This window comes from Phaethon aethereus, assembly GCF_964289735.1.
Source record: "Phaethon aethereus genome assembly, chromosome: 3".
Lineage (NCBI taxonomy): Eukaryota > Metazoa > Chordata > Aves > Phaethontiformes > Phaethontidae > Phaethon > Phaethon aethereus.
This window is the reverse complement of record NC_138576.1, coordinates 42,403,479-42,429,302: the sequence shown is the minus strand read 5'-3', so window position 1 is coordinate 42,429,302 and position 25,824 is coordinate 42,403,479. Positions and strand designations below refer to the sequence as shown.

At 42.1% G+C, this 25,824-nt stretch overlaps 1 protein-coding gene across 1 annotated transcript in view; it reads right to left on the bottom strand.

Moving 5' to 3' along the window:
* Positions 1-25,119, bottom strand: part of ANKRD6 (ankyrin repeat domain 6) — a gene marked incomplete at both ends in the record, with an annotated part of 35,074 nt that extends 9,955 nt beyond the window's left edge. Inside the window, 6 exons of the mRNA XM_081997701.1 lie at positions 1,037-1,135; positions 2,190-2,288; positions 5,941-6,039; positions 6,747-6,845; positions 14,682-14,780; positions 25,000-25,119. Coding sequence (XP_081853827.1) covers positions 1,037-1,135; positions 2,190-2,288; positions 5,941-6,039; positions 6,747-6,845; positions 14,682-14,780; positions 25,000-25,119 — 615 coding nt within the window. The remainder of the gene's footprint in view (positions 1-1,036; positions 1,136-2,189; positions 2,289-5,940; positions 6,040-6,746; positions 6,846-14,681; positions 14,781-24,999) is intronic.
* Between the last annotated feature and the right edge of the window lie 705 nt (positions 25,120-25,824).

The window sequence follows — 25,824 nt, the reverse complement described above, 5'->3', positions numbered from 1 at the left end:
TAGTGGAAATCTATTGCTTGTTGCTAACTTGGATGAGGCGTCTTCATAAATAAAATCATTATATATGCAAATATGGAACAACTTTGGGTAGTGCTGGGCTACAAAGGAAAGGAGTGTCTCTGTATGCTAGGTACACACCAGTTAATCTTAATATTCAGTAGCTCTTTTTGCAAATCACTTCCAAATAAAATTACATAGTAAATTTAACATGCTGAAACCCATTTTGTTTGCTGTAATATCTTATATCTAAGAAACAAGATTAAATGTACAGATCAGAAAACATCTTTATGGTCCTCAACTACACATGGAAAATTTCCCAGGAACATGAGATAATGTGGTTAAGCACCACATAATCTGCTTATTTAGCAGATTTAACACATTTTAATGTACTAAATCCATCCGCTTCTACCACTCGATCAGGCTATGCTATAGGTACAGCAACCAATTACTTCTCTATAAAACAACTAACTATCCTAGGTTAGACTGATCATTACTTTGAATTTAAAGCATTCTTCTTCACTTTTATGTTTTCTTAATTCGCCCTACTGCAAAATGCAGCAAAGACAAGTATTCCAGAGGAATTCTCACTTCTGTAGCATCTGAACATGAGTGAGTTCTGCTTCACAATGTCTCTGTAATGGTCGTAGGATCATTCAGTTGTAGTTACAAAGGAGAAAACAGGCTCCTATAAAATGACCGAGTGTCTTGTCCAGTCCCATTCTGCACAGAACGGGTAAGGACTCAGGAGCGCCAACCCCTACCCCTACACTACTACCCCTGTCCCAAAGCCCCTTTCTGCACCAACATATGATTGTAGAATCTCGTAAATAGGCAATGTTTTAAAGAAATGATGCAAATGCAACGGCAAAATAATAAACCACCGATAAGCCATTACTTTAAGGCTATTCTTAAAAGCTCAGGCACTTGGTAGCAGTGAAACACAGAGTGAAGTGGGATTACTTGGGTAGGAATCCCTCTTCCCAACAACTAGCCGTAAGCAAAGCGCGCAGAGTCGCAATGAGGTTCATGCACTGACCTGGTTCTTTTCATGGACAGAACAGAAAGCACTGAGCAGCACCCTAACGATGGGCAAGTGATTATAACGAGCAGCCACATGCAGACAGGTATCTCCTGCCTGCAAACAGAAACAAAGCTCTGAGCATGTCATCGCAGTAGGAAAGCTTGCACTTGTCATGGTGTTCAGGGGTGAAATAATGCTATTAAACCAAAAGGAACAGTAAATGCCACACACCTTCACTGAACAGCAAACAGCAATGCTGTCTTCTCTGCTGTACAAAATCTGCTATCATGGGTAGGAAGGTTGAGCAAGAGCTGGGGTCAGGCAAGGTGGGGGTATGAATTCTTTAACCATTGATGGGAAATACTGGAATTCTAAAGTGCTGGTTTACTGCACTTAACACAACCTGATTTACATCTTTACATTAAATCTGTTCTTCTGAATTGCAAACCAGTGTGATCTGGAAACACAACTCTGTGTTGCACATAATGAAGAAAACATGAGGAGTGGGGGCCAGAGCAGCATCCCCACGAGGGGTGGCACATGCGCAGCTGGGACTAGGAGCGGAGCCCCATGGGTTTCCATTTCTGTGTGCCTCTGCCCACCTTGTTATTGAGCAGGGACAAAAACATCTGGCTTCCTTTTGTAGATTTTTTTTTTTTTTTTGTCATGCCAGAATCCTTATAAAATAGGAGGAAAGATGTCTGAAATTGAAGTCACCTTGAATCGACCTCATTTGACAGACTGACACACAGCGTATATTACCTGTCTCAGTGAGGGCAGGTCTCAAGGCTTTCCCTGCTCTGGCACAAAACCCCTTTGAGATTTCCATCTTTCTGAGAGAGGAGCCCTTTTGCAGAATTGCATGACGGTATATGGGTCAGGCCATTGGGACCACAAAAAGCAAAGGACCAGCTGCCTCGGTGTGTGCAACAGCCAAACCCCCTTTTGGCTCCTTTCATCCCCACTCAAGAGATGGGTACAAGTAGTGCATTGCTCAGTCCTATCAAAAGCATTACCGTACATGATGTATACAATGGTTTGTTAGTGTTTTTTTTCTCAACAATAATAAAAATCACAGCTTAAAGAATTTCTGAGTATTTCTACAAGCTAAAGCTATATAGCTAAAACAAAGGCACACAAAAATGAACATGTTCTTTTCAAAACTCACATTATTTTTGAGGTCTGCTCGAGATCCTCCAAGTAACAAAACACGAGTACTCTGGGAATGGCTATTCTGGCAAGCCAGGTGAAGAGGTGTGTTACCTGCCTTAGAGAAATACAGGAAAACATAAAAGCCATATTTAGATATTGGACATAAGCATTAAAAAATAAAACCTCACAGGTCTTCCCACAAGAAGATCCACCCAGGGGTGGGGAAACTGTCAGTTATTTTTCCAAAGATATGAGCTGAATGAACCTGGAGACTGAAATACTCTCTTCATCCTGGAAATTATTGGTCTGGGATATAGTAAAGGCAGAAATTGGACAGTCTAACGATATCTGCATTGCTCAAGTCTGCTTGCAGAAGGCAAAGACTCTAGAAACTGTCTGGTTCCCTAATATCAAACAGCACTATCAAGTATTTCACTTAAGGAAATATAATTCTTGTGTTTTGAGTTTCCCCCATGCACACACATAAAGAAACAGGCTGCCATGGCATGGCATCTCTGATCTCAAGAAAAGCTGTCCGCAGCTGCTGCAGGGTCTTAGGCAGACAAAGGTCACAACGATTTCTGTTTCTTTATGAACGTAACACAAACCAGCTCCAAGTCTGTCTGCATCTGTAGGTGCTCTCACAGGGCAGGATGCAGGTTTTAGGCTATCAGGAAGCTTCAATGTTCATAAAGCACACCAGTCTCCAGCCAAGATGAAAAGGGGGGGAAAAAAAAGCTACCCAAACCCCAGAGAATCACATGCTAAGGTTCCTGAAAGAAGCAAATATGCAGTTTTTATAGACAGAAATTGAAGAAGAGTTTGCTTGTGTTTCTAACACTGTGAAGGATTTTATTGGTCTGACAGGTTTTTCTGACAGCATTTGGCTTTTGTTGGCCTGCAAATGTTTGGGGTTTTTGTCTCTTGGGAGCTAGAAGTGAAATCAGCTCAGGTAAAAACGTTTCCCATGCTTACTTGGCTGCCTGTTCAATTTGATTCTGTCCTTTAATTTGTCCCCCATGCTTTCAAGACACAGATCAAAGCTGCACGGTTTGAATTACAAAAGGCCAGCTTTTAGATGTGGTCTTAGGTCTTCAGTTCCACGTTACAGACTATTTCAGGCCTGAATGTAGTCTCTAAGATGTGGCAGACGTGAACATTTTCTTTCTCAGCTAAATTGCATTGAAGTGTCAATTTTTTCCCTCCTGGGTTTATCTCTGAAAAGCCTCTGCAATGTCTTTATCATTTGCTGTTTGGAAGGTCGGCGCTGGTGGGAAGGCAGTGAGGTCCTATGCAGTAGGTGATGGGCAAGGACCTCGATGCTGGGAGGAGTCATGGTGCTGGTGCTGGGGATCAGGGCTCAAAGAGCAGGCTCATCCGGCTTGTCTCCCATGGGGTGACAAATCTGCCACCAGCTTCTGTGAGAGGGAGAGTGGGTCCAAGTTGTACCGATCTGGGGGTCTTCACTAGTCTGTCTACTGAATCTTCACTGAAATGTATGGACTGATGGAGGGTCTAAAAAGAAGGCTACAACTGATCTCATGGTATGACCTATTACAGTGGAAGAGTTTTTACTTAAGCCAGCTTGACTGAAAATAAACTGCATCTCCAGGGTGATTGCTGCACAGGAGGAATACGACCATCCAGGTGGTTTACCCACATGTTGTCCCATTCCTCAAACGCCTGCCTGACTTGCCTTTAAAATCCCAGGTGTCCTGTCTGGCCTCTGCATTTAATTTAATACAGAAGCCAACTTCAGTTGCATTGCTCTCGTACATACCATGCTTAAGGTGCTGTGCTGCAAGAAGTGCATCCATACAAGCATTCCCCAAGCAGTCCCAGGAGATATTAACCAGGAGTTACAGAAAATACAGAGTCAAACCCCTCCTGTCTTCTGCTGCTTAGCAGGGTTTGGCAAATCTAGCAGCCCATATCTGTTCCATCCAGCTATAATCACACAGTGCCCAGGCGTAAGCCTGCAGCCCGTAGGGTGCTCCTGCATATGGCACTCAGCCCTGGCTGCCAGAAAAGCTGTCAGAAAGATTAGGCCTTGTTGTCAGTAATATAAAAAGTTGAGATACCAGAGAAACCATTTGGGGATTAAGCAGAATTAAGCTCTTCATTTTTCTTGAAGGCAAAAGGGGTAAAAGCACGTGCACGTGTGCAAGCATGCACAATTCCCACATTTTTCAGCAGCTCCTGAGAAAACACCCTGTCCATTAAAAAACACCCAAATGATAAAACGCAAAAGGAGAGGATTGTGTGGGTAAAACATCAAAGACCTGCGCAGGAGCGCAGGAGCTGCTCACGCAGTATTAAAGCCTGCCAGTCACACTTCAGACATCACCCTTGCTGAGCTACTCTGTGCACATACTTTCCAAGAGGACGTCTCCAAACAGTTGACATATGCTGTACGGTAAGCTAAATCTTCTAATACTGTGAGGCATCCAAGCATGCAGGATAACAAGACTTGCATCTTAAGCCCACAGCTTTGTACATAAGTGTATGCATATACACAGCCATAGGGAGTATAATGGTTCACAGGACTATAGAGTCAAGCACTATTGTCCATTATATGTAGGCATGGGGAGTTGTCTAAAGTATCTCCGATACAAAACTAGGTGAGCTTCACAGCAAAAATAATTACAGAAAATAAAAATTGGAAGTTGAAACAATATAAAAGAAGGAATACACACAAAATAGTATCAAAGGTGAGGTAACTACAGATCACAAAATGACCACAATTGCACAAACATATGCACATACGCTGCATATATGCACACATACAGAAACACTATGGCCAGGCAATGTGTCTTTTTACGGGCATTTTTTACTTGGACTTTGGCCACCTGTCTCCCTTCTTCCTTTTCTTTGCTAGTCCCTTCCAGTTGTTGTTTGAGAGACATATTTACCAAAAAAGGCTCAAGAGATCCCATAAAGCCATCCCAGAGCAATCTTGCCTGTAATGAAGGACATGGTGCTAACCGTGTGATCTGACTGACCCAGCACACAGCGGTCCAAACCCTAACTCAGCTCACACCATAGGCTGCCACCGCCATTTCTAGACTATTCCGTTAGCTTTTGAATTAGTGAATTGAAGACAAGTCTCCCACAGGTGAGACTTTAGTCCCACTCCTAATTAATAGAGTGGAACTAAAACCCCCTGCTTTGTTATTCTTTTCTTTAAAATGCTCTCAAGGTATAAATACCAGAAGGAAGATAATCCAGGTTCATTACAAGATTTTGGTAACAGCCTACATGTATTAGGAAGTACTAACAATTTTGGTAAGAGCCGACATGTATGAGGAAAAACTAACAAAAGACACACTATTTTTTCCCCCCTCTGTGGCTTAAATTAATTTGGTTAATTTCTGGAAAAAAAAAAAAAAGCACATTATTTTGAATGCCATTCTCCTATTAGTACGATTAATTTTCATTTTAAATCACACCAATCACAAGGAATCCGCTTGGTATAAAATAGAGCACCGTGGAGCTTTCCGCAGGAATTGCAGTGTTGCTCTGCTATAATTAATGTATCAGTCAATGTGCTATTGCGGTCCTCCTGCATCAGCTGTCAAAATATGAATTTACTAATGCCTGTGAAGGAACCATCCAGGCGTAATAAATGCAAAAAAAAGAAGAAAAAAATAAAATCCCACAAGGAGCAGGTTCCCCACCTGCTGAGAAATGCCATGGCCAGAAACCTCCAGTGCTAAGAATCAGCCACCTTACACCAGAACTGAAAGCTCCTCCTGCACAGGTCTCACCTTATTCTTGGCAAGAACGTTGGCTCCTGCTTTAACGAGCACTTTGGCAGACTGACTGAATCCATGCCAACAAGCTTCATGAAGAGCAGTGTTCCCATCCTGAAGAGCACCCACACAAGAGCAGAAGGTTAGTGCGCTGTGTCCACACGCAGAGTAACGCCGCGTTCAGAACGCGGCAGCGGCACGCCCCATCTACTCACTTAAAAAATAAATCATTTTCCTTTCCTATTAGCTGATTTACTACCCTACTGCCTAATTTTTCTATTTTATTTTTACCAGAGGCAGATATTCACCAGACTAAAACATAAACTAACTTCTATTGACACCTTATGTATTTTTTCCTGTTTACTCTTTCTGTCTTCAACCTCTATCTTTATCTTGTACTTCTTCCCACACCTCCTAGCAAGCAGACAATAGCACTAAAGCTTTTGTTTGAGTCTTGGAATAAGTTATATTTATTTCCAAACTAAATTTACAGCCTGGGATTCTCAGTTTCAGGGATAATCAAGGGAAACTGTGCAGTGTTTTGTGTAGGGCATAGTATGTTTGTACATTTCTTTAATTCCTCCCTTAATGAGCTGAAACCAGACTCAAATCAAAAACTATCAGCCTGATACAAAAAAAATAACAAAACCAGTAATTTATATTTAAAAAGATGGTATAGCTTTTTTTCAGTGTAACTGTTCCAATTACTTTCAAAGCATCAGATACTTACTCAGGAACATAAACCCTAACTTTCTCTCTGAGACCTTAATATTACTGTCTGGCAACGCTGCATCCCACAGGACTTTGCTTTTGCCTGTTACCTTGTCTTGTCTGTCCAAAGCACACCCCTCTTGAATCAGAGTTGCTATAACATCGGTGTTCCCTACGACAGCAGCCCGGTGCAATGCTGTCTGATCACTCTGCAAAAAAGAAGCAAAATTGTAATCAGTGCCATTCCTGCCTCGTTTTGACTCAATGCAAACACATACAACACACACAAAGGCTGCATCTTCAACACACGTACTGTTTAAATCCAAGCTGCCTTTGCAAACAGTCCCTATGAACAACTATTATTAAAGTTTCCAAGATTAATGAAATTATTGAAAGTATCAGAGAGCCACAAACCGACTGTTTACAGAACTTTGCAAGTCATCACAATCCCATTTACAGCACTGAAGCGTTCTAAAAATATGGTAGTATTAGAAGACAGCGAATCTAACACATTTGGCACTAAGTATTTAATGATCAACAATATCTGTAGGGAACTAAAGGGAATTACAGGCTGTCGTAATTCTTCCTAATGATCCTCCAGTACTTACACTAACTGGATGAAGCTCTCCTGTTTTGGCTCTGCTCCATCAGCCCCGCTTAGGATAAGGAGCATGAGCTGAGATCAGCCTCTTCAGCACCTCTCATGAATTTACCAATTAGTGCTAAGAGTGGAGGCAGTTTTATGATGAGGAGCACAACTGCAAGATCACCAACTTATTTAATTCAAGCCACTGAGTGATCTTGAAGTCCAAAAGACTGGCCACTTAGCAGCAACAAACAAGTTTCTTGCATCACTTATTTCCTCTATGGCCAAGTTTCCAAAATAAATGATGCTGATGCAGTCATCTTGTCTGACTGCCCATCTACCTCCCCTCTAACAACCGTTGAACTCATTTGCTGAGCTAGAGAGCCTAAGATGAATTTTCTACAAGCCTTCCAGAAACTGAAGGCTAGGGAGACACAAATTACTGGTCCTGCCCATCAGGGGTTATCTGTGTGTTTTTATGTGCATGTTGGTGAGACTATGATAAAGGAGAGGGAATAGGAGGATTTATGCAGCAGCATGCAGGGATGTAAGACAACAACTGATGGCCAACCCAACTGCAGTAGTTCCACTGCTGCCACAGAAACCGGTCTTGGCTTTCCTTTGAAGTTGCTTTGAACCAGCAATGCTGAAGCAAAGCCTGTGTGTCCAGGCACAAAGACTAGCTTCTGAGGTGCACACAGACTTTTTGGGGGATGAATAGAGTGGGAAACCAATCTGTTTCTGTCATCTAGATAATGGTCACCAAAAACACACAAAGGGCAGAGATATGCAATGCATCTTGAGGAAAAAAAAGCTTGCAGGAAGCTAGTCCTAAATAGATACAAATTTTTTCTGCTACAAATATTTACCAGATAATAGTACATTACATTAAATACTAAAACTAGAGGAATTTCTATATTTTCTGTCCTACAGTCTACAAGTCTTTAGATAACTGAATAATTTGTTCTCAAAGGCAATTAGCAGCTGACCTGAAAATTGCTCTTGGTGGGGCTCTTTTGTGCTAATGACACCAAAATAGTTATTAATCCATAAGGGAAAAATGAGCATTCCCAGCGAAAACCTTTCAGTAACCCCTGTAATGCCAACTCCCACCACCAGTAAGTCCTTAAATTGGCTTATAAACATGAAGTTGATTTTAAAAAATTGTGTTGAAGGCTTTTTCTTTAAATTTGCTATCTATGTTTTGTCTCTAAAGGTTACACACTCTTACGTTTGTTCTTGTCCCTGTTAAGACTGGAAATGTATTTTAAGAGATTTTGAACAAAGACCGTAATGGTTCCAGGAACTGAGACTTTCAGAAAAACACAAAGTACTGGAAAACTGACAGCACTGCAAGTTCTCTGAGCTTGTGTATTTGTTCCAAATTTAAAGATAAGCAAAATGTTATGGAAAATGTCCAAGTTAAACCATCTCACAAGTGCAAGTGTCAGATGGTTTCCAGTAACTATTACTGCATTGAAATCTGCTCGCTAACAAGCCAGGGAGGAACTTAACACCCTTTTTAGATAATGCATGGTACTGATGACTGGCACAGCTACTGCTACTGCAGCAAGGAGTAATGTGGACAGTGCAAAGGTCATTTTATCTGACTAGCATGAAGTGGAAAGTAATCCGTCAACCTATTCCTGCCAATCGGTATTGCTGCACCAGCCAAACTACACAAGGTATTATAATAAAGACTAAAACAAGATGACATCTGCCATTGCAATGGATGGAGCCTGGACAATGAATGGTTGGTTCCTACTTCTTCACAGTCTGGAAAATTGATCATGGAGAAGACCAAATTGGGGGCAGGAATGGATTGTATTGCATTTAGTTTGTAATTAAGGATCATCTCGCTGGGCCAGTTTAAATCAAGGCTGTTCTTGTTGTTAGCCCAACCCCATCTCAGTAATTGCAGTGAGGTCAAAAGCTGTTCAGCTTTTTGTGGTTTGATGATATGACAGCTACTTTCAATGGCATCTCAGTTAAATGAAAAACAAACACATCTGGAAAGCAGGAAGCACACCTCACTGCTGCAGGAGCAGGTTTCCCTTGGGGAGCCCAGCCCATGTGCTGGGGGGCCATTCACCGGGGCTGCTGAGCAGCACTGGGACAGCTTCAGCCATGCCCAGGCTTTGTCCCATACTGTATTCTGGTCCCCGAAATGGAAGCCCAGGTAGGTGAAGGGACACAAATCTCACAGATGGCAGGCTCAGGTGCATTCTGCCCAAGGTGTGGGCTTTGGTGCTGACATCTTCCCTACACAAGCATGGGGAGAGCCAAGCATCTAAGAATAAGGTCCAACCAGGACCCTGACCAGGTAAATAAATACCTCACCCATGTAACAGGGAGTGCCAAAGGATACCTGAAACCTTGCCTCAGCTGAACTGAGGCACCTCCCAGAGAAGAGATGGCAGGTATCAATGTCCTGGTGAAGGTCCCTACCACCCCCAGGCCCCTCAGCCAGCAGGGCAGGACCTGGTCAACCGTTTCCTCAGACCATCAGCACACACATTAACCTTAAACTACTTAAGGTGCTGTGGCAGCTGAACCACCAGACTGCAATGGCCTCTGCATGTGAGTCACTGAACGACTCAGCCACAGATAGCGTAGCCCACCTTTAAATAACACTGCCTGCACCGCTGCATTTCTAACCTGTCTTGCCTCCCCACCAGCGGACGAGCAAACCCCTATCTTGCCTCTTATGGAGTCAGATAAAATAGATGAGTTATATTTTTTTTTCAGTGTGAATTTTCAGACAGTGTAATCACCAACTCATGGATTTTTTTATTAATTGCTAAAATAACTGTCTCTGAAAACAATCATCAGAGTTCTGCCTTTAGCAAGGCATTAGGGGGCTGTTCCAGAGGCTCAGAGAGCAATTACACCAGTAAATGCGTATTAACTGCCCAGGTTATTATGGTGGGCATTATTATGATGCTATTTGTAAGTGTTTTATGCCTTAAGAACAGACCACAGATCAGTAGCAATGGAGAGAGACAACTCCAGTGATGTGTCACGCAAATGTGACCTTGACAGAAACAACAGAGTCTGCCTAAATGCAGATGTGGGCCTGAAGCCAAAAAGACACTTAGGTGCTTAAGTGAGGCTTGGTAGAAGTAAGGCACTTAAGTCTACACTGGTGCATCTTAAATCCCCTTCCTCAGCTGAATCTCAGTGTTCACTGGGCTGGAGAGTGGGAGAGGCTGGGAGACTGGGATAGGAGTCTCCATCCCCCGGTGCAGAGGATGCAGGACTGCAGACCCAGCACCAGCAGGTACATTTCCCAAGGGTGAAACCATGCTTTTTACAGAGAGCTTAAACACCTGCTTTTCAGAGAGGATTACAGGCTGGAAGTCCTGAAGAAAGGCAGATACTGAAATCTTGACCTTCTCCATGGATTCTGGCATTACACTTTTAGCACTTCTGTGTTGGCTAGGCCAGTCACTTGCTCGGTGTCCTGATGTTTGCAATTACCTCCTCGACCTTCCTCATTTGCTGACGAACCTAAAGCAGTGGATGCAACCACTGGGACCAGGCACCTACGAACTCGACAGGCATCTATTTTACATCTGAAGTTCACCCCAAGGGAAAGGAAACAATACAAGCAACTTAATAAAAGGGTTTCAGGTAGATATTAGTACTTCTTCTAGCTCTCCTGGGTTACTGGAGTCTATTATAGACTCTACTGCCCAAATTTATCGAGATTTGGTTTACACTAGTTTGTAATACATGTTACTCTTTCCTTTCTCTGATTTAAAAAATACTATAACCACCATATTTTGTTTTCCTGCACATTGCTATTCTCCAGAGCGTCCATCAGTTGTACAATCTCCTTTAAAGCCCCTCTCCAGTATCATGCTTTGCCTCCTCGCTGTCTTTCTACATTCACAGAAATGACCAAACTGTCTTGCTACGTAAGAATTACACCAAAATAACCAGCAAAACCCCACGCCTTCAATCCCTGATACAAAGTGCTGGATGGTACTTGCAAAGTCTTACACTATGAAATCAAACCACTAAATTCACAGTAGAAAGTTGAAAATATTTTAAGTTAAAATATAACCAAGTGTTAAATACTCGCAGGAGCATATAAGCATACGTGGATATCCTGAAGCAGCTGTACACAAAGGCAACTGAACGTGCCCTAGTGTTTCTCAGTGTCGCTGTGCTGCTCTCCTTCTCCTTTGCCAGAGGAAGGCAGTCATCATGACACACAGTAAAAAGAACTTCACTGAACGATAAATGATGATGCACGACCAGCAGAAGTGATAAAGGCATGAAAAAAATAATCATGAATGAAACAAATTACAGCTTAAATAAGACTGAAATGGGCATAGAGGAATAAGCCACTTTGCATGTTTACATTCAGCTAGAAATTGTTATGAACGCTGGGTTATTGCTCCATTTGAAATTCATTTTCTGCTTCTTAAACTGGAGTTTCCAGAAGGGAAGTTTCGGGACCTCAGGCCTTTGTTTTAAATCAGCTTGTTTTCCCAGTTAGATTTTCAGAGAGCACATACAGGGCAGGAAACCTGATGCAGAGCACCCAGCGCAAAGCCCGCCATGCAATCATGCACCGCACAAGAGCTGGGTCATGCCAGACCGCCAGGCCAAGGTTTCGCAGCATGCAGCCATCGAAGACGTCAAGCTCAAGGCAGGGTTGATGCACAAGGTTTCTAACCTCCTTCTCTCTTTCTGATCTTCTAGGTTCCTTCCTAGCCTTTCTCTTCTGGTTTCTCTTATCTTTTTCGTCCTTGATTTCCTTCACCGGGACAACTTTCTCCTTGACTATTTCTGAGGTGTGTGCTGTATGGATACTCATTGACCATTCAGAGATGGCATTGGGATCCCAGTAAGAGTTTTCAGTATTGGCAGGGAGAAGGAAAGAGTTAGCTCCTGGGGTGGCGTACTCTACAGAGCTGGACTCCACCGGTTGAAATTCATAATAATCCCACTCCAGGCCACTGGAGGTCATTCTTCAACTAATTCTTACAGCTCCTACCATGTTTTAAAGAATGTATCTGTAGAACATGAATTGAGTGTTTTAATCTCTCCACAACATTTGGCAACTTTTAAATTTCTGCTTATCATATGGCAGATGAGAAATTAGTCTGGCATTTGTTCATTAGCTAAAGAAAGTCAACTCAAAAATAAAATGTATTTAGGTTTCTCTTGTTATTTAGAAAAATAAAATATAGCTCATCTTTTTAGAACCTGGAGATTTTTTTGTGTTATCACAACAATGCCACAGACAAAAATCAACTAAGTAATTTACTTTTTAATTAAATATGATAGTCCCCACTCTCACAAGCGTTTTCATCTCTGAACCTAAATCTGTATACCTGAAAAACAGCAAGGAAACTTGTTAAAAGTTGTAAAAAGTTGAAGCTTGTAAACTACAGATATTAATCAACACTTGAAACTAAGATGCCTCCACTGACAAATAAGCACACAGCAAAAGTGATTGAAGGCATAATCAATAGATTGCAACTGAAAGAGAATATAAGCATATTCTGTGAGGCAGAAATAAAGTGTAAAAATAAATTGTACAAGGAGAAACCATAAATAGAGAACCTTCTTTGAAGACCTATGTAAAAGGAAAGCAGAAATATTTTAGTTAATACCTTTCACAAGCAAAAATCTTCACATGGAGTTCTAGCCTTCCTCCACCTCTGAGACAAATCCAAACACACCCTCTGAGACTCAGCAGCTCCTGAGGCTCTCCTCAACCCCAACCAAATTAGTAGTACTAAATACAGAGCTAAAATCAAAACACATTTTAAAGAAACAGTATCTGTGAATCAAGCATGCATTTATTCTCTTCAGATTAGTCACCACATTTAGAAACAGTATACAGTTGTTGTGAACAAAGTACCTGAGAAGCTTGCAAGGCAAGTGAAATAGGTCTTCTACAAGCTGATTATTTCTACAGTGCAAGACTCCGCTAAACTGAAATGATGCTAAACACTGGTTTACTGTTTTTCCATTATGGCTATCATGTTTACACATAAGCAGCCTAGATCTTATTCCTAGAGGATTAAAAAAACACAGATTTGCTCAAAAAACAGAAACCCAATTTGACCAAATCAATGGAAGCTCTTACATTCTTAGAGCAGCAACTTGCTTTTCTCAGGAAAACTGACTGCACTTGCAAAGTATCTGCAATTTTGTCTTAAATACCTGGTGAATCATTTTTGCTGGGAGAAGTTGAAAAACATACTCAGGATACATTTAAATAAACTGATACTCCCATTACACTTGCAGATCTGCTCCATTTCACAGATGGGGGCATAGGGAAAGAATAAAGAGCACAGGAAGGCAAGCTTCTTCCTAGAAAAACAAGTTTTCCAGTAGAAAGCCGGCTGCACCAGTACCCCAGCCCTAAGCTTGTCAGACAAACGGCTCATCTCACAGGGAAGCAGCTACTCATGCACAGAAGGAAACCAGTTTTCCAATTTCAACACATATTTAAGGCTCCCTAGATGCAAACAAATGCCTAAGGAGATTTTCAAAAGGCACCTAGACATTTCCAGTGTCCTTTAATAGTCATAGAGGTGCCTCTACTAACAAACTTTGGACCTCTAGGTCCTTTGAAGAATCTTCACCTTATTTACTACAGGGGAAACAAAAGCAACCCTTCCTCAAACTTGTTCCAGCATGCTATCAGAAGTTAGCAACAAATCTGAAGAAGTCACGGTTATTCAACTGCTGTTGCACATTTCAGCCTACACCTTTGTTCATCAGAATGAGGTAACAAAAACCATATTACTGATCACTCCAATGGCCTTAAAGCCTGGTTCAAGATCAGAACTATTCTTGTGCAAAACTGAGAAATTCCAATAACTTACATCTTCTATTGAATAAAAACAAACTACCACTTGCTAAATTCAAAGCCAGTTTCATTGGGCTGATGCTTCACCACATGACAGCCTCATAGATGCAGCAACCCCCACATTGAGTAGAGCTGCCAACAGGACGATTTCCCTGTGACGCTGCACAGTGCTCCGGGCAGCTGTTCAATACTCTATACGCTGCAGCATACGTCTACACAAAAAGCATCTCCCACGTCAGGCAAACATCACAACAGATTGTGTCCCCCACCTGACATCCTCCAGTGGGTTCCCATGGAGTACAACAAACTCTTATTTCGTTTCTACACCAAGCGGCAGACAATGACCCTCAGCGGTACTCACACCTGCCTAGCGCAACCAGAGCACTTATAAAGCTCTGCAGCTTGAGCAAGAGGACCAAGCTATTTGCTGAAAACCACGACATTTTACATTGTCTCCCATGCAGTTTTGCATCTCCAAATTAGAGGTTACATCTCCAAATTAGAAAATAGAGACACAGATTTTTTCTTCATTTAATCCTACTTCAAAGAAGTGAAGGTCTACTGTTAATTGCAAATTACCTTTTCCCCTCCACCCCAAGCAAGAAGGTTTTATCTACTTACATCATCCTGAATATCCAGGTCACAACCTGCCTTCAACAAAATCTGGACAACGTGGAGATGACCCTTGTGGGCAGCAAGATGCAGGGCGGTCCGGCCATGCTATGAATGAGAAGAAAATAATAACACCTTAAAATGAATTTTTATGCATGGTAGTTGACCAGAATTTTATCTGCTTTTCCTCATTCTTCTGTTCATACCTCGCTCTCTGAAACCTGCAATAGCAGCAACTGACATATATTAGTGTACCAAGGGCTTTATAGAACCATAGAATAGTTTGGGTTGGAAAGGACCCTTTAAGGTCATCTAGTCTAACCCCCCTGCAGCGAGCAGGGACATCTTCAACTAGATCAGGTTGCTCAGAGCCCCGTCCAACCTGACCCTGAATGTTTCCAGGCTGAGGCATCTACCACCTCTCTGGGCAACCTGTGACAGTGTTTCCCGACTTATCTTAGTTTTGTGGATGCTGAAAACTCCTCCCCTTCTGCAACATTTCAGTTTATCCTGACAATACTCTACAAAAGGGATATTATAGTCACGTAAAGATACTGCCTTACAAATTCATATCCAGCTTTGTGTCCATGCGTAAAGAGAATTCATGAGCCTTTTGTTTCTGTCCCCCTGGAGTGCAGAATTGTCAACCACTTTTAACTTCACCCTGTATGACAAAGCTGCAGTAGTGGGCTAATTCATATATTGTAATGAGTACCATCTTTGTGATAGAAATAAAAAGGAAGACTTGTAGTCACTCCAAGTGACTTCACATGTATGACAACGAACCTCATTTTGCCAAAGATCTGTCAAGTTTTTTTAGACAACACTTACTTTTAAAAATTACCAAGCTCTAACCCACATGAAAGTAAGAGTATAAAATAGTCATGAGAAATTCAATCTATAATGTAATCAAGGATGGTTCCCCAATGAACAGAAGGACAGAAAAGCTTTAATTAGTGAGATGGATACATGATGTATAGTTTTATTAGGAAAAAAAACCAAAAAAACAAAGATTGAAATTTGACAGTAAAATCAATTAAAAAAAAAAAAGCATCTCTCCAATAAATGGGTTCCAAAAATCTAAGTGAAATGATGAGAGGAAAACAATAGTTACTTGTAGCTGAGCCCCACTTGATCATCCTTTGACAGAATGTAAAATGAAACATTTCAGGAAAAGGGGAATAGGCTGCCTAATCCTAAAAGAGACATAAGAATCAATGTGAAAAGAGGCTCAAAGAAGGAAGAGATTGTAAGAAGCAGACTGGACAACAGAGGAGGGCTACAACAAATGATTCCCTAAACATTTAACCCATACAACCTGAAAAAGAAAACTTGTAAGGGAGAATCAAGAATTAACTCTTGCTCTAACATGTCCCTGCTCACTGCAGGGGGAGTTGGACTAGATGACCTTTAAAAGTCGCTTCCAACCCAAACTATTCTATCATTCTATGATTCTGTGTGTGTATATATATGTATACATATACATATATAATCTCAAAGCATCAACATGAAAAGTGAGTGAAACACCTTAAGAACTGTTAAACAGCAACACTCTAAAACTGTTCGTTGCAAATTTTATTCAATCGCAATTAAGAAAAGAGGATTCCAGCCATTGCTAAAATCACAGAGTACCTTCACAAAGAATCCCATTTTCTCCACTAGGCATTTTATGAGATAAAGATGAGTTATATAATAGATACAGGTGAAGAGTAATGTTTCTATTTCTTCATTACCACTGCTATTGTCTATTTTTCCACCAATGATATAGCCTGCAAAGGAAGATAAATGGCCCTAATATATTACCTACAGAAGGAGCAAACACCTCAAGAGCTGTCTGACTACTAGTAGTCTGAAGTAAGCAGAAGGCAACCATCAGCTCTCTGAAGTTTTAGCAACTTCTCCAGTGGGAAAGCTACTTCAAGTAAATAAAAAACCAAGCTCAAGACAGGATTGCTTTCACAGAGCAAATCCCATGCCCATGTAGCTGGTAAAGGCTTGGGAATTCAGCCTCTTCAAAGCAAAAAGGAAAACTAGTGATGAAAACCACAGAATGGCTGGGGACAAAATGTCTGTGTCATTACTGATTTGTTGTGCCATGCTTCAAAAACGTTAAATGTTCATTCATTGTCCTACATTATTGATCTGAAGGCCCAGATCTAAGGGAAAAGTCCTCACCCACTCTGACACCTGGGTCTCTCAAAACTCAAATGTTGTCTCCTGTTAGCAGCAGCATCTCGTTCCCCTGTGGGCAACTTCCATTCCTGCCCTGCTGAAGGTGTGGGAAGGGCTCGCCTTCCGCTGTCACCATTGCCCCTGAGAACCATCCAGCCTGCTGCCTGTCAAGCTTCTTGCTTGACCTGGCCGCAGGTCCCTAAATGCCTGCCCCTACTGCAAAGGGTATCAAGCTGCACCAAGCACGCTCCTTTCTCCATCAGCCTGGAGGAAAGCCATGGCCATGTTGCTGTTCCAGGTAATTCAGTAGGAGGAGACATAAAAGTCTCCAGGCAACATGGGGGGAAAAAAAAAGAAAGGAAAAAAAGGAAGAAAAAAAAAAAAGCAGCCAGATTGACAAATCATTCCCAGCTATGAACAATATGTTTGGATTATGAATATGTGCTCCAGCATGTTCAGGTTTATGGGTTCTGACTTTCTACATTACTTAATGGCAATAAGTAAATCACCTAATCCAGTCATCTCGCTTCCCGGCAGGTTACTAATATGTCACGAAAACAATTTATTGCAATCTGTGCATGGAGCAGAAAAAATCCCAAACAAACCCAACTTGAAGCCAGCTCATGTACTGTAAAAGGAAAACAGTGTCAACTACATGAATATATCCCAGCAGGGAAACTTTCTGATAAGATAGCTGCCTCTAACCGCTGAAAAAAATGCTGAGGTGCAGCCAGAGGTACTGTGTTAAAAGTAAACGATGAAAGCAGACTATGAGTTTATCTCAATATGAGGGACATGTTTTCCTCACCCAACACACCTTCCCAGGCAATGGCCACACAGGGGTGTGGTGGCAGGGCGCAAGCACAAGAAAAGGTTGCTAAACCGCAGAAGATCCAGATCACACGACCTTCACCTGCCCGTTTCAGTACCTTAAGGCACATTAAAATAATGCCGCCCCAGGGAACGGGCTTATCTGGAGGAGGTTGCTCTTGCCCCAGGGAGCACCAAGTTCTCCTGGCACTGGGACTAACCCATCCCCTGTTCTCGACAGCTGGGCAGCCTCCCTGTCCTCATGGCCACAGAAGATGGGTGCTGGAGGAGGAGAGGGCACTTGCTGGAAGAGGCCGCTGCAGGGCCAGGGAGAGCTGTGAGCAAGAGTTGCCCTGGACTCAGCGAACAGAGATTCACGTTAACTGTGCATTTCCCCTGCCATCATCCCCAAGTGTTCAAAAACTTCATCCAGGTCCCCAAAACTCAGACTTATGTTTAAAATAATATATATAAATAATTTATAAATTGAGTTATTGAAATGGAAGAATGGAGGGCTATTTTTATTTCAGAGGGCTTGTGTGTTTCGAGATTCTCTATCCAAACATATAGATTCAGAGGCATCCCACCTATTGGAGACCCCTAGAGAGAGACCTTCAAAGACCAGAGCTACTGCACACATGCAGTCCTTGAGCTCTTCCCACTATGAAGGGACACTATAAAGGAAAACTATGACCCTACCTAGAATGGGAGAGCAGGAAGGAGGATCACTTCCAGCACATTACACCCACTAGAGGCTCAGGCTTTTGGAAGATCACTGATCATCTCAAGATTAATCATAACCCTGCAAGAACTGGCAATGCCAGATGTTCTTTTTCTTCCCAGTAACATCAAAATGGGAACAGGGATGGGCGGTGCAGCTGGACAATGTTCCAGTACAGACAATGCAAACACTGGAAGAACACTCCCACCCACCTCCCCACGGAAACATATACATATATACACAGGTATATGTGTACATATGTACACACAGACCAATCCAGAACAAACTATGAGGGACAGACAAGGTGATTTGGGTGCCCCTCATGCTGCAATGACCAACTCAGAGCATCACAATCTTTGGAGAGAAACTTTCAACAGGTCTGTGCCATGGTGGGAAGCCCTGGCAGCAACAGCCAGAGTTGCTCTTGCCTGCCTCTGATCTTCTCCTTCATGTCTCCAAGGCAAACCAACAGCCCTTTACAACGGCTGTGAAGGAGACTGCTGATGGGCTCATAGGACTTTTTTTTTTTTTTAAATAGTTTTTTTCTCTCACAATAATGCATCCTACACAAAATATCTAGGGGGAAAAGAGATGAAGGCATACAGACAGATTTTCCTCTGCTTGTCTCCTCCATAAAGACATCTCGCACTCATCGCTGCAGCACCAAAGAGGGGGCTTACCTAAATACACACATGGGTCCCAGTGGGAAAGGAAACATATACAAACAAGAGTGTCTCCTATAGATGCTCATTGCAAGGAGCCAACACTAAAACCAGGGACTGCTTAACATGCAGATTACCAACTTAAAAGCTGGTGAGCATTTCCAAATATGAACCATAATGGTTTGTGGGTTATTACAGAAATACAAATGACAGACTGCTACAGTTTGGGATTAATGAACAAATAAAGCAGTCATTCATATAAAAAAATATGCAATTTGGACATCAATTCAAATGTAAATAATTGCTTCAGCAGGCAACAAATCATACAAATCCTCCCATGTCATGGGCTTATTGACAAAATAAATGGGACCTATTGCACTAAGGCTGCAACTTCCAACAACCGTGACACATTGCTATAGCTATGGGGCGTATCAGGTTGCAGCCAAGCACAGTAAACAGCCACATGAATTTCAGCAGTAAAATGCAGGGGTAGGGTTTTTGTTTGTATTTAATCTATTCTAATAGTTAATTCTAACTTCCAGACATTGACAGGCAGCTGGCGATACATACGGTTTAAAAGCAGAATTTTCTTAGAGCAGCTGCCAATGTACACACTCTGCCACCAAATCCATACAGGGCGGCCTTGGCACTATGAGCCGCATGATCTTTCCTTGTGTTTACGTATTTGTAGATACTTTTACGCAGGTACATTCAGTTCTCCATCTCACCTTACTCTTGCGCTGCACAAGGACTGTTATTTATTCATCCATTCTGCATTTACACAAAAACATGCCTATCCACATTTTATTAGAAAGCTGGAAAGCAAAAACCAAGTCTTGTCACATTGTTCACACTGATGATTTGTTAGACTGTTCTCCATGAACAACCTGCTCACTCAAGTCAGCAGAAAGTTTCTCATTGCCCTCAATAGGCATTCAGCAAGTCCCTAAATGTTTGCTAGTCCCCTTTCATTTATTTTTATTTATTGTTTAAAACAGACACAAGTAGTTTTTCAAACTGAAGGAGCAAAAAAATATGAAAGCATGAAAATATATTTCTTTTTTTGTTTCTGTCTGAACTTAAAACGGAAAAAAAAAAAAGATTGTTTTAAAGAGCTCAACATACTCTGAAGTTGAAATCCTGATGACAAGATTACAAGTAACCCAGCATCATGACAGTGTTGCCATATAGCAGGTTCATAATACTAGTTCAAAAATTAAATCAAACAAACAGAATTACTGAATCAAAACAAAGCACTACCTTTTTCATTTCTATGTTTTTTTCCAAATTATCATCACTTCTCCGCAGAATTCAATTTTATAGCTGTAATCTTAATGGTATACTCTGCAGAAAAGCTTCTGCTTCCCTTTGAAAAGATATTCATAAAACCCATAGCGCTATACAAATGACATTAAAACTGCCTGTACTTACCTTTATGACTTCCTCTGGCAATCTTTTTCATGTGTAACAGAGAAGTGGCACACTCCTCTGTGCGTGCTTGCTAATACACAGCTTTTTCTGGCCCTATTAATTCTCACTATTGAATACTACACACTGCTGCAATGTCCCAGTGAAACCCAACATCCAGTAACACTTTGTTTTGGGAAGCTGTAGTGCTCAGACCTGGAAATTTCATCTCTGGGCACGAAGCAAGCCCACATTAAGAGCTGCTGTCCCCCGGAAGCACCTTGTTTCAGCCAGACATCCTTGGGATACACCAGAAGTTGATGCCTGGGAGGTGAAATCCTGCTTCTCTCCATCCTCCAGGCACCGTTCTGGGGACAAGAACAAGAGGAGCCAACTTGATCTGAGATGTTACTACTGCTGTTACTCCTGGGACACTCCTCATGGTTCTCAGCCCTTTCCCTAGCCTACCTCAACTCAGAAAAGCCAAAGAAAAATAATCCAGGAAAAGGAAAACAACATCCTAGGAGGACAGCAAGGCAGAGCAGCTCAGCAAAAGTCCCAACGCTTTACTGTCAAAGATGCAGCTGTCAATAACTTTACTGAAAGAAAGCTCTTACTACAAAAGGTCTGAAAGATGGGACCAGCTTTCTCACTTAGAAGAAAAGACTTAGTTATACCAGGCTCAGTTCTTAATTGTCCAGCTTTCGCAGCATATTCACCAAAATACTTTATAAAGGCACCTGCTTGTTGGGTCAGCCAATATTTACAATTAATTGGGGTATTTTTTGCCCTCTTCATAAAGAAAACAGCCATAAATTTCACGCCTGTGAAGAACATCAGACAAAAAGGCATAAAAATGGAAATTATCTCTTTGTCCTCCCAGGCAAAGCAGCAACAGAGCACCCTAGTTGAGAAGATGCCCTTTGAGAAGAGCTGAGCTATGAAGTCTCTGCTGAGCGCCAGAGAGCCAGACCGTCTCTCAGCTGCCGCTCTGCACAGTTGGTGGCAGAGAACCCAGCACCAGGATGAGCACTTGACGTAAATGCAATGTAGGGCCACCAGCCCTCTCCCACTCCGGACTCTCTGGTATCAGACTGTCAACAGCACTGTGACTTACTGGCCATCAGCTCTTCTTCACGTATTTTAAAAGCCCCCAAACCTGAAAGAGCCCCAGTGTCCCTCACTGGAGTGAGGGAAGATGCTGGAGTGTACACGTCCGTACTGACTTCACCTGCACAGGTGACTTGCTAGTAATGCTGTCAAAATGAAACAAGTGCAACCCCAAGTAAACGCTGAAGTAAGCACCTCGACATACGGATTCTCCATTGAATTTTGTTTCTTTCATATTCTTCTTCTGAAATCATCTACTTAGAAGTGACAAAAATGAAATACTATTTTGCACCTGAATCGTTGCTTACTGAAGCAACAATTAACCACATTATAAGACCTTCCATATACAGAATAAAAAAAAGAACCGGACGAGCTTGCCAGCTATTCAGCACTTAATAGTACTTGGCTTGTTACAGAAAATACGCTTCATTTTTCTTAAACCATGCTCAATTAATCCTGTTTGAATAAAGAACTCTGTAGCATTTAGCATTAGATCCTGGTCACTTCAAGCTGTGGCTCTGCATGGTATTTTTCACAAGAATTGGTCTGCGCTTATAGATGCGTATCAGAAATACATTTAAGGCCTAAAGTGATGTGTGAACTTTTTCTCTCCCTCCAAGAGCTTTGTCTCTGCATGTCTTCTTCCAATAAAACTCCAATAGAGGTCAGCAGGAATTTTGGCTGACAAGTACAACACCAACACCCCCCCCCCCTTTTTTTTTTTCCTTTGGAGCATATCCTTCCAAAGGGATTAATTTAAAATTAATTTGACATAACAAACTGAAAACTACAAATAAAAGAAGACATACAGGTAAAAGAGAACTAAGGCATGCAAGTGAATAAATTTAATTTTATGCTTCATTTTGCAACAAGTTTTATCTTGGCGAGGGGAAAGGGCTCTGGGTTTCAGTTTATCTGAAAGCTTGATCAGTATTTCTCCGCTACAACAAGCATGCTATCTAATTTCCATCCTAAAATTAACAACCCTCTCCTGAAAGTAGTTATTTTGCATCTGTTCTGCTTATTGAAAGACTGCACAAGAACCTGGCTCTTTGATGGCTAAAAAATCCCTTCAAATTTCCAGTTTAAATATACTTGAGGCTAATTTATACATGCTTGCTCCTGTGACAACCTTGTCCTTAATTTTAAACAGCTCTTTCTCCTTCCAGCCTTTGTGTGACACCAGATTAGCAAGCCAAGCCAAGCTCTTTCAGTGTATGTTTATACAGCCTTTCACAGGCAAATATGCCCATGCTCTCCCTGTGCAGCTAGCTGGCTGGGTAGGAGCCAGATGCAAACTGGATGCTGTATAGACCTGGATGGGACATTACTGAGCCTGAACTGACAGGCTTTGATGATGCCAGCAACTTGGTCTCATGCCTCTTGGTTCACATTGAGCTCACCTCCATCTGGCTCGCAGCACAGGAGGAGTAAGTGCGTGTGTGCCTCCAAAACAACCCCCCCAACGTAGCCTCTCGGCTCCTCTGTGCACTCCTCCAGAGTCTTGCTGATCTAACTTCGTCTCTTCTGAGCAGGGCTCATCAGCAGGCTACCCAAGTACCTCGTCTGTGCTGTCTGCTGATGCGCCAGGATGCATCCAGAAAGACAAGAGGGACAGCTTTTGTCACCACCACTCCCAGGCTCCCTGGGGATGACCCACGAGGAAAGAATAGCTGCAATCCTGTAGTACCAGGTCAGCTACAGGGATGGCTTCACAGCTCACCAGCGAGCACAGCTTTCCAGTGGAAACACCAACACTCTGCACCTGGGCGCAGTTTTGCCGCCAAATGAGCTTTGCTTTGATTTTCCACGCAAGGGTTGAACAACAAAGCAAGTGCAAGAAGCAGGAAGCCACCTGTATTGTATCGGAAAGAAAAACTTGTCAACTCTAGCAAATCTGCATTTTATCAAATTAACCTGATGTTGTACTTGAAAGTCAGATCTACACAATTTGCTTCTTATTGTAGTTAACAGAAGGCATTGATACTTGCATAATAAACAACCTTAACAATGAGAAAGTGTCAATTTTGCATTTGAATTGTGGATTATGACAACTAATTCCATGAAACCGTTAAATCAGTGGCATGATTATTCTGGCAATCATTACAAAGGCCAGCACATTTTATGTTCAAATGGTGTGGAAGCTGGATTTGAAATTACATTAATGCACAGATTTGTACAAAGCATAGCATCCTTTCAGTAATTTGAGTATTTTCAGGTAGGTCCCTCAGCGGTCTCAATGCTCATGATCTTAAAAGAAAAACAACCACAAAACCCCAGGCTACCATTGAGATACCTGTAAGTCAGTATTTCCTTATCTATTATTGACTACATTTAATAGCTGTTCATCAGCTACAGAGCTGCTTGGACAACAGAGCCAAATAGGTATCTACCAACAAGAGAACCACTTAGTTTTGGCAAACAAAACTTACAAACACCGTTTGTCCAGTTTTCAAAATAAATACTATCTACAATTCAAACATTGCAAAAGGATTGAAAACAACTGCCACTGACAGATAAAAAGAGAAAAAGACAGATTACTTATCAAATGTACTCACATTTGCTTTCTATCTGTAAACACTAGCTCCCATACATATACAAAGTTCAAAACCAATATGGAAATACAAATAAAACTAAATACAATGGAGAACAATAGTTCATCAAAACAGGACATCCCAAATTTTATATTACAGCTCTAAAGATCTAACTTACGCAATTCTTTTTTGGTAAAAAACCCTTCAAAAGGGTTGTTGCTGATCAAACCTTCTCTGCAACAGCCAATTCTAGCTCATCTTTTATATGCTAGTATTATTTATAACATGTGGGGAGTTAGGGATAGGTGAGTATCAGTTTGAACTCTCTTAATATCTAAGCAGAAATGCTTTGATGCTGACCTTATCTTGAAGGTGCGGTGAACACAGTTTGTAACCCCCAAGTTTGGAGCTGACTGGGGATTACACAGCACGAATGAATGAAGATGTCAGGTATAATCGAGGCTGCTGTGCCAAGAGACTTCAGCAGCAAGAAACACTTTCTGCGTACCTTTACCCTACCGCAACAGGTAGCTTTCCCCCATCCCTTCACCCAGAAGGATGGGTGCTCTGAACCGCCTTCCCTCGACAGTGATGAATCGCTCCATTCATCAGTTCACACAGTGTTCAAAAGTCAATGCACACTTTGAAAAAGGCCGCTGCCCCTCCGTCGACATACTACGTTTCTAAGGACTCGGCGTTCACCACAGCTGCGTCCACTGGGAAGTGTATAAGTACAAGACATGCATTATATTGTAAACTCACGCGAGCTATTAAGAATAAACTTTAAGGAAATCTAAACACTAACCTCAGTCACCTTCAGACTGATAAAGCTAGGAGGGCATTTTCACAGACAATGGTCTAGGAGTTATGTTAGTTCCCAGGGATTTCGCAAAGCGTTTTTCTCCTGTTACCTTGGTAACTGCTACCTTGGCACCCTTGTTGATAAGCTGCACCACATTCTCCACTTGGCCTTTGTAGGCAGCTACAAGCAGGCGTTCTGAAAGCACGGCGACCACATCCCGCTGGCTCATGAATTAGGAGAGAAAGGTTTTCAGGTTTCTTCAGTCCAAAAACAAAGGCTTGGGATCGGTTCTCGGTTCAAGCATGCAGGAAGGCGAGGAAGGACCCCAACTCCCTGGACAGTGACGTTATTGCTATTGCCATCCTCTGGACCTGTGGATCAGAAAACAACACTGCCGTCAGCAAGGTTTCAGAGATGGCAGCGCTGCAGCAGCTCCTCCCCAAGTGTTCGTCCTCACATCGCTTTGGGAGGGGGTCACAAAAAACCCTCAGAGCCTCCTGAAGACATTGCACTTTTGGGGCAGTGCAGAGGGATGTAGACAGTAGCACATTTTCAATGTGCCCTCTCACTCCCCTAGTTTGGGACAAAAATCCTTAAACTTTCTGAGAGCTTAACTCTCTTTTGGCCTAACCTGTAATTGTGTGGTTAATCACACAAATTAATAATACACACAATAAAATCCCTTTCATTCTCTCCGTCCCCCCAGACTTCAATTAGCCAAGGACGGGTTAAATACCTCCACTGCTAATAGTAGCTCAGCCTGTGCTGGCCAAGGGAACAAGAATAGGTTATAGTTACTGGCTGCTCATATAAATATATGAACCTCTGCCCTGGAAGGACTGAGCGCAGTCAGCAATTAAATGCAGCTGACTGTTTCCTCCTGAGTATAAAATGCTTCACAGCTGCCTCCGAACCATCCCAAGGACACCTTTGG